We start from the raw sequence: 15356 nt of genomic DNA, 5'->3' as shown, positions 1-15356 counted from the left end.
AGCCTCCCCACACCCAGTAAATAGCCCCCTCACACACCCAGTAAACAGCCCCCCCCCCACACCCAGTAAACAGCACCCCCACACCCAGTAAACAGCCCCCTCAAACACCCAGTAAACAGCCACACCCAGTAAAGTCATCCCCCACACCCATATCCAGTAAACTGCCATTCCCTCCACCACACCCAGTAAACAGGCACCCCCACCACACCCAGTAAACAGCCAGATTCCCCACACCCAGTAAACAGCTGCCCTCCCCCCCCACCCAATAAACGTGCAGCCCCCACACCCAAAAATGTGTTGCATGAATTCTATTATTGTGGTCACCTGTCCTAACATCTCCTTCCGTGTCTCAGTGTCAACCTGTTTGACCATGCTCCTGCAAAGCTCTTCCGAAAATGTTAAAGTTTCACGATGTTAAGGGAGCAATGTAAAAGTATTTTGCCCTTGTCCCAGTCACACGCACATAGACTGGATGCTGAGCGATGCTACGAGGGGCACGCGCGCATGTGCACACACCCCTCAGGAACTCCAGTGAACGCTTAGATTCTCTACACTGCAGAAGGTGGCCATTCGGCCCATCAAGTCTACACCGACCTTCTGAAAGTGCATCCAAAATAAGCCAACTCTGCAGACCTATCCCCATAACCCCACCTAAACTTTGGACATAAGGGGCAATTTAGCATGCGCCAATCTGCACATCTTTGATCTGTGGGAGGAAACCTGAGCACCCGGAGGAAACCACGCAGAAAGTGCAAACTCCACAGTCACCCAGGTCATAATCGAACCCGGGTCCTGGCGCTGTGAGGCAGCAGTGTGAACCACTGCCACCCTTTGACAGCACCTTCCAAACCCATGCCCACTAGATGGACAAGGGCAGCAGATACCTAGGAACACCACCACCACCTGGAGGTTCTCCTCCAAATATATCAGCCGTTTTTTCATTGTGGCTGGGTCAAAATCCTGGAACTCCTGAACAGCACTATGGGTGTACCTACAACACACGGGCTGCAGCGGTTCACGAAGAAAGCTCACAGGGCAGCACGGTGGCACAGTGGTTAGCACTGCTGCCTCATGGCGCCGAGGTCCCAGGATCGATCCCGGCTTTGGGTCACAGTCCGTGTGGAGTTTGCACATTCTCCCAGTGTTTGCTTGGGTTTCGCCCCCACACCCAAAGATGTGCAGGGTAGGTGGATTGGTCACACTAAATTGCCCGTTAATTGGAAAAAATGAATTAGGTACTCTCAAAGGGCAATTAGAGATGGGTAATAAATGCTGGACTCACCAGCGAAGTCCACATCCCATGAACAAATAAATGACTACCCTCATGAGGAAAGATTGTTTTACTTAGAACAGGAGGCTAAGGGGTGACCCATTTGAGGTTAACAAAATGGCGAGGGTCCGAGACAGGGTAGGCAGGAAAGACTTGTTTCCCCTCAGCAGATGGGTCAAATACCAGGCGGCACAGACTTAAGGTGATTGGTAGAAGTGGGGACATGAGGAAAAACATCTTCACCCAGAGGGTAGCGAGCTTCTCGGTTTCACTGCCTAAGTTGCTGGTTGAGGCTGAAATGCTCAACTCGTTTGAAAGAAACCTAGATCTGATGTGCTGGAACTTGCAAACCACAGACCAGGTGCTGGAAAGTGGGATTAAAACGAGCAGCGACTTTCTTTTTTTTGGCTGGTGTGGACATGATGGACTGAATGGCCTTCTGCCCCATAACCTTTCTGTGGTTCATTAGGTGAGATCGGAGCTGGACCCCCAACCAACTGTATCAATCCAGTTACCACAGGACTGCTGCTTTATTTCCAAAAAGTCCATCAATCTCAGCTTTGATGGATTTAATTGACCTCCAGCTTCAGCAGCTCTTCAGAACGGATTCCTCAATTCACCCCGGTGAACCCTTCAAACGTTTTAACACCTTTTAAGATTAGATTGCCCCTCAGCCGTCTAAACTCGAGGGAATGCAGGCTGGGATTGTGCAACCTGCCTTCGTAATTTATCCCTGGTATCAATCCGGGGAATTTCGAGGTGCAGCTCCCCTCCAAAGCTTAGAGCTTGGATTAGTACTTGGAACTATGATGTTGTTGCCATTACAGAGACCTGGTTGAGGGAAGGGCAGGATTGGCAGCTAAACGTTCCAGGATTTAGATGTTTCAGGCGGGATAGAGGGGGATGTAAAAGGGGTGGCGGAGTTGCGCTACTGGTTAGGGAGGATATCACAGCTGTACTACTGGAGGACACCTCAGAGGGCAGTGAGGCTATATGGGTAGAGATCAGGAATAAGAAGGGTGCAGTCACAATGTTGGGGTTTACTACAGGCCTCCCAACAGCCAGCGGGAGATAGAGGAGCAGATAGGTAGACAGATTTTGGAAAAGAGTAAAAACAACAGGGTTGTGGTGATGGGAGACTTCAACTTCCCCAATATTGACTGGGACTCACTTAGTGCCAGGGGCTTAGACGGGGCAGAGTTTGTAAGGAGCATCCAGGAGGGCTTCTTAAAACAATATGTAGACAGTCCAACTAGGGAAGGGGCAGTACTGGACCTGGTATTGGGGAATGAGCCCGGCCAGGTGGTAGAAGTTTCAGTGGGGGAGCATTTCGGGAGCAGTGACCACAATTCAGTAAGTTTTAAAGTGCTGGTGGACAAGGATAAGAGTGGTCCTAGGGTGAATGTGCTAAATTGGGGGAAGGCTAATTATAACAATATTAGGCGGGAACTGAAGAACCTAGATTGGGGGCAGATGTTTGAGGGCAAATCAACATCTGACATGTGGGAGGCTTTCAAGTGTCAGTTGAAAGGAATTCAGGACCGGCATGTTCCTGTGAGGAAGAAGGATAAATACAGCAATTTTCGGGAACCTTGGATAACGAGAGATATTGTAGGCGTCGTCAAAAAGAAAAAGGAGGCATTTGTCAGGGCTAAAAGGCTGGGAACAGACGAAGCCTGTGTGGAATATAAGGAAAGTAGGAAGGAACTTAAGCAAGGAGTCAGGAGGGCTACAAGGGGTCACGAAAAGTCATTGGCAAATAGGGTTAAGGAAAATCCCAAGGCTTTTTACACGTACATAAAAAGCAAGAGGGTAGCCAGGGAAAGGGTTGGCCCACTGAAGGATAGGCAAGGGAATCTATGTGTGGATCCAGAGGAAATGGGCGAGATACTAAATGAATACTTTGCATCAGTATTCACCAAAGAGAAGGAATTGGTAGATGTTGAGTCTGGAGAAGGGTGTGGAGATAGCCTGGGTCACATTGAGATCCAAAAAGACGAGGTATTGGGCGTCTTAAAAAATATTAAGGTAGATAAGTCCCCAGGGCCTGATGGGATCTACCCCAGAATACTGAAGGAGGCTGGAGAGGAAATTGCTGAGGCCTTGACAGAAATCTTTGGATCCTCACTGTCTTCAGGTGATGTCCCGGAGGACTGGAGAATAGCCAATGTTGTTCCTCTGTTTAAGAAGGGTAGCAAGGATAATCCAGGGAACTACAGGCCGGTGAGCCTTACTTCAGTGGTAGGGAAATTACTGGAGAGAATTCTTCGAGACAGGATCTACTCCCATTTGGAAGCAAATGGACGTATTAGTGAGAGGCAGCATGGTTTTGTGAAGGGGAGGCGTGTCTCACTAACTTGATATAGAGTTTTTCGAGGAGGTCACAAAGATGATTGATGCAGGTAGGGTAGTGGATGTTGTCTATCTGGACTTCAGTAAGGCCTTTGACAAGGTCCCTCATGGTAGACTAGTACAAAAGGTGAAGTCACACGGGATCAGGGGTGAGCTGGCAAGGTGGATACAGAACTGGCTAGGTCATAGATGTGGAGATGCCGGCTTTGGACTGGGGTGAGCACAGTACGAAGTCTTACAACACCAGGTTAAAGTCCAACAGGTTTGTTTCGATGTCACTAGCTTTCGGAGCGCTGCTCCTTCCTCAGGTGAATGAAGAGGTCTGTTCCAGAAACACATATATTGACAAATTCAAAGATGACACACAATGCTAGGAATGCGACCATTAGCAGGTGATTAAATCCTTACAGATCCAGAGATGGGGTAACCCCAGGTTAAAGAGGTGTGAATTGTATCAAGCCAGGACAGTTGGTAGGATTTCGCAGGCCAGATGGTGGGGGATGAATGTAATGCGACATGAATCCCAGGTCCCGGTTGAGGCCGCACTCATGTGTGCGGAACTTGGCTATAAGTTTCTGCTCGGCGATTCTGCGTTGTCGCGGGTCCTGAAGGCCGCCTTGGAGAACGCTTACCCGGGTACGCCAACATCTTCATGCACAAGTTTGAACAGGACCTACTCACCGCACAGGACCTTCAACCGACGTTATACACCAGATACATCGATGACATTTTTTTCCTTTGGACCCACGGCGAAGAATCACTGAAACAACTACACGATGACATTAATAAGTTCCATCCAACCATCAGACTCACCATGGACTACTCTCCCAAATCGGTCGCATTCTTGGACACACTCGTCTCCATCAAGGACGGTCACCTCAGCACTTCGCTTTACCGCAAACCCACAGATAACCTCATGATGCTCCACTTCTCCAGCTTCCACCCTAAACACATTAAAGAAGCCATCCCCTATGGACAAGCGCTCCGTATACACAGGATCTGCTCAGACGAGGAGGAGCGTAACAGACATCTACAGACGTTGAAAGATGCCCTCGTACGAACAGGATATGGCACTCGACTCATCGAGCGACAGTTCCAACGCGCCACAGCGAAAAACCGCACCGACCTCCTCAGAAGACAAACATGGGACACAACCGACAGAATACCCTTCGTCGTCCAGTACTTCCCCGGAGCGGAGAAACTACGTCATCTTCTTCACAGCCTTCAACACGTCATTGATGACGATGAACATCTTGCCAAGGTCATCCCCACACCCCCACTACTTGCCTTCAAACAACCGCGCAACCTCAAACGAACCATTGTTTGCAGCAAACTACCCAGTCTTCAGAACAGTGACCACGACACCACACAACCCTGTCATGGCAATCTCTGCAAGACGTGCCAGATCATCGACATGGATACCACTATTACACGTGAGAACACCACCCACCAGGTACGCGGTACATACTCGTGCGACTCGGCCAACGTTGTCTACCTCATACGCTGCAGGAAAGGATGTCCCGAAGCGTGGTACATTGGCGAGACCATGCAGACGCTGCGACAACGAATGAACGGACATCGCGCAACAATCACCAGGCAGGAATGTTCCCTTCCAGTCGGGGAACACTTCAGCAGTCAAGGGCATTCAGCCTCTGATCTCCGGGTAAGCGTTCTCCAAGGCGGCCTTCAGGACCCGCGACAACGCAGAATCGCCGAGCAGAAACTTATAGCCAAGTTCCGCACACATGAGTGCGGCCTCAACCGGGACCTGGGATTCATGTCGCATTACATTCATCCCCCACCATCTGGCCTGCGAAATCCTACCAACTGTTCTGGCTTGATACAATTCACACCTCTTTAACCTGGGGTTACCCCATCTCTGGATCTGTAAGGATTTAATCACCTGCTAATGGTCACATTCCTAGCATTGTTTGGCATCTTTGAATTTGTCTATATATATGTTTCTGGAACAGACCTCTTCATTCACCTGAGGAAGGAGCAGCGCTCCGAAAGCTAGTGACATCGAAACAAACCTGTTGGACTTTAACCTGGTGTTGTTAGACTTCGTACTAGGTCACAGATGGCAGAGAGTAGCAATGGAAGGATGCTTTTCTAATTGGAGGGCTATGACCAGTGGTGTTCTGCAGGTATCAGTGCTGGGACCTTTGCTGTTTGTAGTATATATAAATGATTTGGAGGAAAATGTAACTGGTCTGATTAGTAAGTTTGCAGACGACACAAAGGTTGGTGGAATGCGGATAGCGATGAGGACTGTCTGAGGATACAGCAGGATTTAGATTGTTTGGAGACTTGGGCGGAGAGCTGGCAGATGGAGTTTAATCCGGACAAATGTGAGGTAATGCATTTTGGAAGGTCTAATGCAGGTATCCTGGTCTATATACAGTGAATGGTAGAACCCTCAAGAGTATTGAAAGTCAGAGAGATCTCCTTTAAAAGAGAGTTTCTCCTTTAAAAACACTTACTTTCACAGGAGCAGGCCATTGGATTTCGGCAAGAGCGGTGCATAAGTGATTTCTGGGAGGTAAGTTTCTCCTTTAAAAACACTTACTTTCACAGGAGCAGGCCATTGGATTTCGGCGGGAGCGGTGCACAAGTGATTTCTGGGAGGTAAGTTTCTCCTTTAAAAACACTTACTTTCAGAGGAGCAGGCCATTGGATTTCGGCGGGAGCGGTGCGCAAGTGATTTCTGGGAGGTAAATTTTTCCTTTAAAAACATTAAAACACTTCTTTTCTGTTTTATTTTTTTTCGACCCGCGGACTTCTGGGAAGCACCCCCCCCCCTCCCAACCAATAAATTCTGGTGGAGAGGAAACCCGAGACAGTACACGTGTAGTGTCTCCCACCCACCCTCCTCCTCTAACCTAATAAGATCCATTGGTGTGAGGTAAGTGCCATATTATCTTATTATTTTTTCTTTTTTTTTTAATTTACTGATTAGCCAGATCTTGGTTGGAAGTTAGAGGGATGGCAGGGAAGGGAGTGCAATGTTCCTCCTGCAGGATGTTTGAGGTGAGGGATGCCGTTCGTGTCCCTGCTGATTTTACCTGCAGGAAGTGCAGCCATCTCCAGCTCCTCCAAGACCGAGTTAGGGAACTGGAGCTGGAGTTGGATGAACTTCGGATCATTCGGGAGGCAGAGGGGGTCATAGATAGCAGTTTCAGGGAATTAGTTACACCAAAGATTGGAGATAGATGGGTAACTGTAAGAGGGACTGGGAAGAAGCAGTCAGTGGAGGGATCCCCTGCGGTCGTTCCCCTGAGTAACAAGTATACCGCTTTGGATACTTGTGGGGGGGGGGGGGGGGACTTACCAGGGGTAAGCCATGGGGTACGGGCCTCTGGCACGGAGTCTGTCCCTGTTGCTCAGAAGGGAAGGGGGGAGAGGAGCAGAGCATTAGTAATTGGGGACTCGATAGTCAGGGGCACAGATAGGAGATTTTGTGGGAGCGAGAGAGACTCACGTTTGGTATGTTGCCTCTCAGGTGCAAGGATACGTGATGTATCGGATCGTGTTTTCCGGGTCCTCAAGGGGGAGGGGGAGCAGCCCCAAGTCGTGGTCCACATTGGCACTAACGACATAGGTAGGAAAGGGGACAAGGATGTCAGGCAGGCTTTCAGGGAGCTAGGATGGAAGCTCAGAACGAGAACAAACAGCGTTGTTATCTCTGGGTTGTTGTCCGTGCCACGTTATAATGAGATGAGGAATAGGGAGAGAGAGCAATTAAACACGTGTCTACAGGGATGGTGCAGGCAGGAGGGATTCAGATTTCTGGATAACTGGGGCTCTTTTTGGGGAAGGTGGGACCTCTACAGACAGGATGGTCTACATCTGAACCTGAGGGGCACAAATATGCTTTTGGGGGGGGGAGGAGATTTGTTAGTGCTCTTTTTGGGGGGGGGGGTTTAAACTAATGCAGCAGGGGCATGGGAGCCTGGATTGTAGTTTTAGGGTACGGGAGAATGAGAGTATAGAGGTCAGGAGCACAGATTTGACTTCGGAGGAGGGGGCCAGTGTTCAGGTAGGTGGTTTGAACTGTGTCTACTTCAATGCCAGGTAGGGCAGTAGATGTTGTCTATATGGACTTCAGTAAGGCCTTTGACAAGGTCCCTCATGGTAGACTAGTACAAAAGGTGAAGTCACACGGGATCAGGGGTGAACTGGCAAGGTGGATACAGAACTGGCTAGGCCATAGAAGGCAGAGGGTAGCAATGGAGGGATGCTTTTCTAATTGGAGGGCTGTGACCAGTGGTGTTCCACAGGGATCAGTGCTGGGACCTTTGCTCTTTGTAGTATATATAAATGATTTGGAGGAAAATGTAACTGGTCTGATTAGTAAGTTTGCAGACGACACAAAGGTTGGTGGAATTGCGGATAGCGATGAGGACTGTCAGAGGATACAGCAGGATTTAGATTGTCTGGAGACTTGGACGGAGAGATGGCAGATGGAGTTTAATCCGGACAAATGTGAGGTAATGCATTTTGGAAGGTCTAATGCAGGTAGGGAATATACAGTGAATGGTAGAACCCTCAAGAGTATTGAAAGTCAAAGAGATCTAGGAGTACAGGTCCACAGGTCATTGAAAGGGGCAACACAGGTGGAGAAGGTAGTCAAGAAGGCATACGGCATGCTTGCCTTCATTGGCCGGGGCATTGAGTATAAGAATTGGCAAGTCATGTTGCAGCTGTATAGAACCTTAGTTAGGCCACACTTGGAGTATAGTGTTCAATTCTGGTCGCCACACTACCAGAAGGATGTGGAGGCTTTAGAGAGGGTGCAGAAGAGATTTACCAGAATGTTGCCTGGTATGGAGGGCATAAGCTATGAGGAGCGATTGAATAAACTCGGTTTGTTCTCACTGGAACGAAGGAGGTTGAGGGGCGACCTGATAGAGGTATACAAAATTATGAGGGGCATAGACAGAGTGGATAGTCAGATGCTTTTCCCCAGGGTAGAGGGGTCAATTACTAGGGGGCATAGGTTTAAGGTGAGAGGGGCAAGGTTTAGAGTGGATGTACGAGGCAAGTTTTTTACGCAGAGGGTAGTGGGTACCTGGAACTCGCTACCGAAGGAGGTAGTGGAAGCAGGGACGATAGGGACATTTAAGGGGCATCTTGACAAATATATGAATAGGATGGAAATAGAAGGATACGGACCCAGGAAGTGTAGAAGATTGTAGTTTAGTCGGGAAGTATGGTCGGCATGGGCTTGGAGGGCCGAAGGGCCTGTTCCTGTGCTGTACATTTCTTTGTTCTTTGTTGAGTATACAAAATATGGTAGGGGAACTGGCAGCATGGGTTGGTACCTGGGACTTCGATGTTGTGGCCATTTCGGAGACATGGATAGAGCAGGGACAGGAATGGATGTTGCAGGTTCCGGGGTTTAGGTGTTTTAGTAAGCTCAGAGAAGGAGGCAAAAGAGGGGGAGGTGTGGCGCTGCTAGTCAAGAGCAGTATTACGGTGGCGGAGAGGATGCTAGATGGGGACTCTTCTTCTGAGGTAGTATGGGCTGAGGTTAGAAACAGGAAAGGAGAGGTCACCCTGTTGGGAGTTTTCTATAGGCCTCCAAATAGTTCTAGGGATGTAGAGGAAAGGATGGCGAAGATGATTCTGGATAAGAGCAAAAGTTATTATGGGAGACTTTAACTTTCCAAATATTGACTGGAAAAGATATAGTTCGAGTACATTAGATGGGTCGTTTTTTGTACAATGTGTGCAGGAGGGTTTCCTGACACAATATGTTGACAGGCCAACAAGAGGCGAGGCCACTTTGGATTTAGTTTTGGGTAATGAACCAGGCCAGGTGTTGGATTTGGAGGTAGGAGAGCACTTTGGGGACAGTGACCACAATTCGGTGACGTTTACGTTAGTGATGGAAAGGGAAAAGTATACACCGCAGGGCAAGAGTTATAGCTGGGGGAAGGGCAATTATGATCCCATTAGACATGACTTGGGGGGGATAGGTTGGAGAAGTAGGCTGCAAGTGTTGGGCACACTGGATAAGTGGAGCTTGTTCAAGGAACAGCTACTGCGTGTTCTTGATAAGTATGTACCGGTCAGGCAAGGAGGAAGGCATCGAGCGAGGGAACCGTGGTTTACCAAAGAAGTGGAATCTCTTGTAAGAAGAAGAAGGAGGCCTATGTGAAGATGAGGTGTGAAGTTTCAGTTGGGGCGATTGATAATTACAAGCTCGCGAGGAAGGATCTAAAGAGAGAGCTAAGACGAGCAAGGAGGGGACATGAGAAGTATTTGGCAGGTAGGATAAAGGAAAACCCAAAAGCTTTCTCGGTATGTCAGGAATAAAAGAATGACTACGGTAAGAGTAGGGCCAGTCAAGGACAGGGATGGGAAGTTGTGTGTGGAGTCTGAAGAGATAGGCGAGATACTAAATGAATATTTTTCGTCAGTATTCACTCAGGAAAAAGATAATGTTGTGGAGGAGAATGCTGAGACCCAGGCTATTAGAATAGATGGCATTGAGGTACGTAGGGAAGGTGTTGGCAATTCTGAACAGGCTGAAAATAGATAAGTCCCCAGGGCCTGATGGGATTTTTGCTAGGATTCTCTGGGAAGCCAGGGAAGAGATGGCTGGGCCTTTGGCTTTGATTTTTATGTCATCATTGGCTACAGGAATAGTGCCAGAGGACTGGAGGATAGCAAATGCGGTCCCTTTGTTCAAAAAGGGGAGTAGATACAACCCCGGCAACTATAGACCGGTGAGCCTCACGTCTGTAGTGGGTAAAGTCTTGGAGGGGATTATAAGAGACAAGATTTATAATCATCTAGATAGGAATAATATGATCAGGGATAGTCAGCATGGCTTTATGAGGGGTAGGTCATGCCTCACAAACCTTATCAAGTTCTTCGAGAAGGTGACTGAACAGGTAGACGAGGGTAGAGCAGTTGATGTGGTGTATATGGATTTCAGTAAAGCGTTTGATAACGGTAGGCTATTGCAGAAAATACGGAGGCTGGGGATTGTGGGTGATTTAGAGAGGTGGATCAGAAATTGGCTAGCTAAAGACAGAGGGTGGTGGTTGATGGGAAATGTTCAGAATGGAGTTCAGTTACAAGTGGTGTACCACAAGGATCTGTTCTGGGGCCGTTGCAGTTTGTCATTTTTATCAACGACCTAGAGGAGGGCGCAGAAGGGTGGGTGAGTAAATTTGCAGACGACACTAAAGTCGGTGGTGTCGACAGTGCGGAAGGATGTAGCAGGGTACAGAGGGACATAGATAAGCTGCAGAGGTGGGCTGAGAGGTGGCAAATGGAGTTTAATGTAGAGAAGTGTGAGGTGATTCACTTTGGAAGAAATAACAGGAATGCGGAATATTTGGCTAATGGTAAAGTTCTTGGAAGTGTGGATGAGCAGAGGGATCTAGGTGTCCATGTACATAGATCCCTGAAAGTTGCCACCCAGGTTGATAGGGTTGTGAAGAAGGCCTATGGAGTGTTGGCCTTTATTGGTAGAGGGATTGAGTTCCGGAGTCATGAGGTCATGTTGCAGCTGTACAAAACTCTGGTACGGCCGCATTTGGAGCATTGCGTACAGTTCTGGTCACCGCATTATGGGAAGGACGTGGAAGCTTTGGAGCGGGTGCAGAGGAGATTTACCAGGATGTTGCCTGGTATGGAGGGAAAATCTTATGAGGAAAGGCTGATGGGCTTGAGGTTGTTTTCGTTAGAGAGAAGGTTAAGAGGAGACTTAATAGAGGCATACAAAATGATCAGGGGGTTAGATAGGGTGGACAGTGAGAGCCTTCTCCCGCGGATGGAAATGGCTAGCACGAGGGGACATAACTTTAAACTGAGGGGTAATAGATATAGGACAGAGGTCAGAGGTAGGTTCTTTACGCAAAGAGTAGTGAGGCCGTGGAATGCCCTACCTGCAACAGTAGGGAACTCGCCAACATTGAGGGCATTTAAAAGTTTATTGGATAAGCATATGGATGCTAATGGCATAGTGTAGGTTAGATGGCTTTTGTTTCGGTGCAACATCGTGGGCAGAAGGGCCTGTACTGCGCTGTATCGTTCTATGTTCTATCTAGGAGTACAGGTCCACAGGTCACTGAAAGGGACAACACAGGTGGAGAAGGTAGTCAAGAAGGCATACGGCATGCTTGCCTTCATTGGCCGGGGCATTGAGTATAAGAATTGGCAAGTCATGTTGCAGCTGTATAGAACCTTAGTTAGGCCACACTTGGAGTATAGTGTTCAATTCTGGTCGCCACACTACCAGAAGGATGTGGAGGCTTTAGAGAGGGTGCAGAAGTGATTTACCAAAATGCTGCCTGGTATGGAGGGCATTAGCTCTGAGGAGGGGTTTAATAAACTTGGTTTGTTCTCACTGGAATGACGGAGGTTGAGGGGCGACATGATAGAGGTCCACATAATTATGAGGGGCATAGACAGAGTGGATAGTCAGAGGCTTTTCTCCAGGGTACAGGGGTCAATTACTAGGGGGCATAAGTTTAAGGTGAGACGGGCAAAGTTTCGAGTAGATGTACGAGGCAAGTTTTTTTTACACAGAGGGTAGTGGGTGCCTGGAACTCGCTACTGGAGGGGGGGGTGGAAGCAGGGACGATAGTGACATTTAAGGGGCATCTTGACAAATACATGAATAGGATGGGAATAGAGGGATACGCACCCAGGAAGTGTAGAAGATTGTAGTTTAGTCGGGCAGCATGGTCGGCACGGGCTTGGAGGGCCGAAGGGCCTGTTCCTGTGCTGTACATTTCTTTGTTCTTTGTCTACATGGGTTTTGTCCAGGTGCTCCGGTTTCCACCCACAGTCCAAAGATGTACAGGTTAGGTGAACTGGCCATGATCAATTGCCCCTTCCTGTCCAAAGGTTAGTTCAGGTTACGGGAGTCGGGCGAAGCATCGTTAGGTGGTGTTTCGGAAGGTTGGTGCAGACTTGATGGGCAAAACTGCCTCCCTCTACACTGTAGGGATTCTATGAAGGACAGGACCCAGAGCTAAAGCCGGTTACTCCAGAAGGGGAGAAGGGTGTAACCAGATCTCTGTTCAGCTGTAACCTTATGTACAGCCTGGTGTATCCCAACCTCCTGGCACCGAACACTAAATCCACCCAAACTGAGATCCAGGCAAAGATTGACTGGAATGTTTCCAAGGATGATGAGGATAGATTGGGACTCTTCGCCTCCGAGAAGGTTGAGAGATTGAGATGTTCCAAAACAGGAGAGCAGGAGGAAAAGGTTTTTCACCCAGCGAGTGGTTGGGATGTGTGATGCGCTGCCCCAGCTAGTTCAATTGAGGCATTCGAAAGGGAATTGAATGAATGCAAGTCCGAAAAGGAAGACGGTTCAGGGATACATGGAGAAGGCCAGGGAACAGTTGAATTGCTCAATTGAGCAAACAGGACAGGCCAAATGCCTGCTTTGGTGATGAAACTATTGTACAAATGGCGCTCCACGATGTGTGAAGTGCCGGGATGAGTTTTTTGAAAGGTTCTTTATGATAAAGCAAGCACAGTGGTTAGCATTGTTCCTTCACAGTGCCAGGGTCCCAGGTTCGATTCCCACTTGGGTCAATGTCTGTGTGGAGTCTGCAATTTCTCCCCGTGTCTGCTTGGGTTTCCGCCGGGTGCTCCGGTTTCCTCCCACAAGTCCTGAAAGACATGCTGTTAGGTGAATTGGACATTCTGAATTCCCCCTCTGTGTACCCGAACAGGCGCCGGAATGTGGCGACGAGGGGCTTTTCACAGTAACTTCATTCCAGGGTTAATAATAATCTTTATTGTCGCCAGTAGGCTTATATTAAGTTCTCCTTTCTCACAGGTACATCAGGGAAACTCACCTCGGATCAGCCACTCACAGTTCCCATTGACAGAATAGTTGCCAGGGCCATCGGTTACATAGCCAGGCTGTTGGTACAGGAGCTGCCGGTGCCCTTTACATTCGCCAGCCCGCCCTCTTGGGCAGAGTAGCAGCACCAGGAGTGCCAGGCTATCCACCAGCCTCACCCTGTTCCACCGCTCGTTCCGCGGGGCAGAGCCCATCCTGCCTTTTGCACTGTGAGGGGTGCTGCGCCCTTCCAGCCTGCAAAGCAATTGGCTGACTGACCGCCGTCAATCACTGGGGCAGCACGGGTCAAAGGTCGGCACCAACATAAGCTGTAACAGAAAGAACCCAGGTTTAATCGTGGTGGAGTGTGGGGGCGACAGCTGGCACATACACACATTGTCCACACACCCCTTGACCATGCACACAGCCGCCATGTATACGTGAGCATTCTGCACCAGACAACCTGGGACATTGCCACCCAAAGCCCAAGGAAACCCAAGACCTGGGAGGTAGGAAATTTCCTAACGTGACCTAGGGCAGCTCATCGGTAACGTAGTATCACGCTGAATGCATACAGTGCACAATAGGCTCGTTTGACACTGAAAGTCCTCCCAGCCCCTTTCCCACACCCTTTCACACGAACATCAGTAGTCAACATGCACTCTGTGCAAAGTTCCAGACAGTAACTGATCCCCTCGCTTTCCCTCCTCTCTGCCTCACACATTGTCTCGGTCACACTCCAGCCATCTCAAACTCCCTGTCTCACTGCACCCTCCATGCCTCTTCCCCTCCCTGCCTGCCGCCCTCTCCAAATCGGTGTCTCCGTCTCCCTGCCTCTCCTTTCTGTCTCCCCCCTCTGTCTGTCTCTCTCTTTCTGTCACTCTCTCTGCCCGTCTCTCTCTCTCTCTTTCTCTGCCCATCTCTCTTTCTCTGCCCATCTCTCTTTCTCTGCCCATCTCTCTTGTTATGCACCAGGCTTTAGAGAACCCAAAGTGTATCATGGAGTTCACCTGACCCACATCTTTTAATAGATTGTGGTATGGGGAGCACACAGACCACTCTACAGGTGTGGTACAGCAGAAATGGAAACGTTTTTTTGAAGCAAAATAAAGTTTATTCTATGAACTCAAGTTAACCTTTTTAAAACATACAGTGAACATCTTAGCAACCAGTAAATCAAATACACCCCCAAAGACTACAACACCAAGTAATCCTTAATAAATTCTCAAACAACATCCAGAAGACAAAAGACCCTTTTAACACAAAGATCAGGTTTAAATTCACTATTGAGAGCAGCTATCACTTTGAAAATCCCAAATGAACATTTATAAGCATGTAAAGATTCATTCACATGCTGCTGTGATTTCACCTTCTCCAAAACTAAAATGAAACCAAACCCACTCAGCAGCAAAAAGACGAAAGCGAAAGTAAAAAGCTGACAGACAGCCCAGCTCCACCCACTCTCTGACATCACTGCAGTAATTTTTTTTTTTTTTATAAATGTTTTATTGAAAATTTTTTCCCAAACAACAATTTTTCCCCTCTTACAAAGCAAACGCAACAATAACAATACAGAAATTTTAAACAATACACAAGTAACAAAACCCCTTTATCTTTGACCTAAACTAAACCCCCCCCCCTCCCCCCCCCCCCCCTCCCCCTGGGTTGCTGCTGCTGGTCATCTGTCTTCCCTCTAACGTTCCCCTAGGTAGTCGAGAAATGGCTGCCACCGCCTGGTGAACCCTTGAGCCGATCCCCTCAGGGCAAACTTTATCTGCTCCAGTTTAATGAACCCCGCCATATCATTTACCCAGGCCTCCAGTCCGGGGGGTTTCGCCTCCTTCCACATGAGTAGGATCCTGCGCCGGGCTACTAGGGACGCAAAGGCCACAACGTCGGCCTCTTTCGCCT

General features: G+C 48.6%; 1 protein-coding gene across 1 annotated transcript in view; it reads right to left on the bottom strand.

The window, feature by feature from the left end:
• The window catches only part of LOC140387107 (multiple epidermal growth factor-like domains protein 8), a 190466-nt gene extending 176697 nt beyond the window's left edge, over positions 1-13769 (bottom strand). Inside the window, exon 1 of the mRNA XM_072470117.1 lies at positions 13459-13769. Coding sequence (XP_072326218.1) covers positions 13459-13660 — 202 coding nt within the window. The 5' untranslated portion in view covers positions 13661-13769. The remainder of the gene's footprint in view (positions 1-13458) is intronic.
• Positions 13770-15356: the final 1587 nt, after the last annotated feature.

This window comes from Scyliorhinus torazame, chromosome 12 (genome assembly GCF_047496885.1).
Source record: "Scyliorhinus torazame isolate Kashiwa2021f chromosome 12, sScyTor2.1, whole genome shotgun sequence".
Lineage (NCBI taxonomy): Eukaryota > Metazoa > Chordata > Chondrichthyes > Carcharhiniformes > Scyliorhinidae > Scyliorhinus > Scyliorhinus torazame.
The sequence above is the reverse complement of the archived record's forward strand: the minus strand, read 5'-3'. Positions and strand labels throughout refer to the sequence as shown.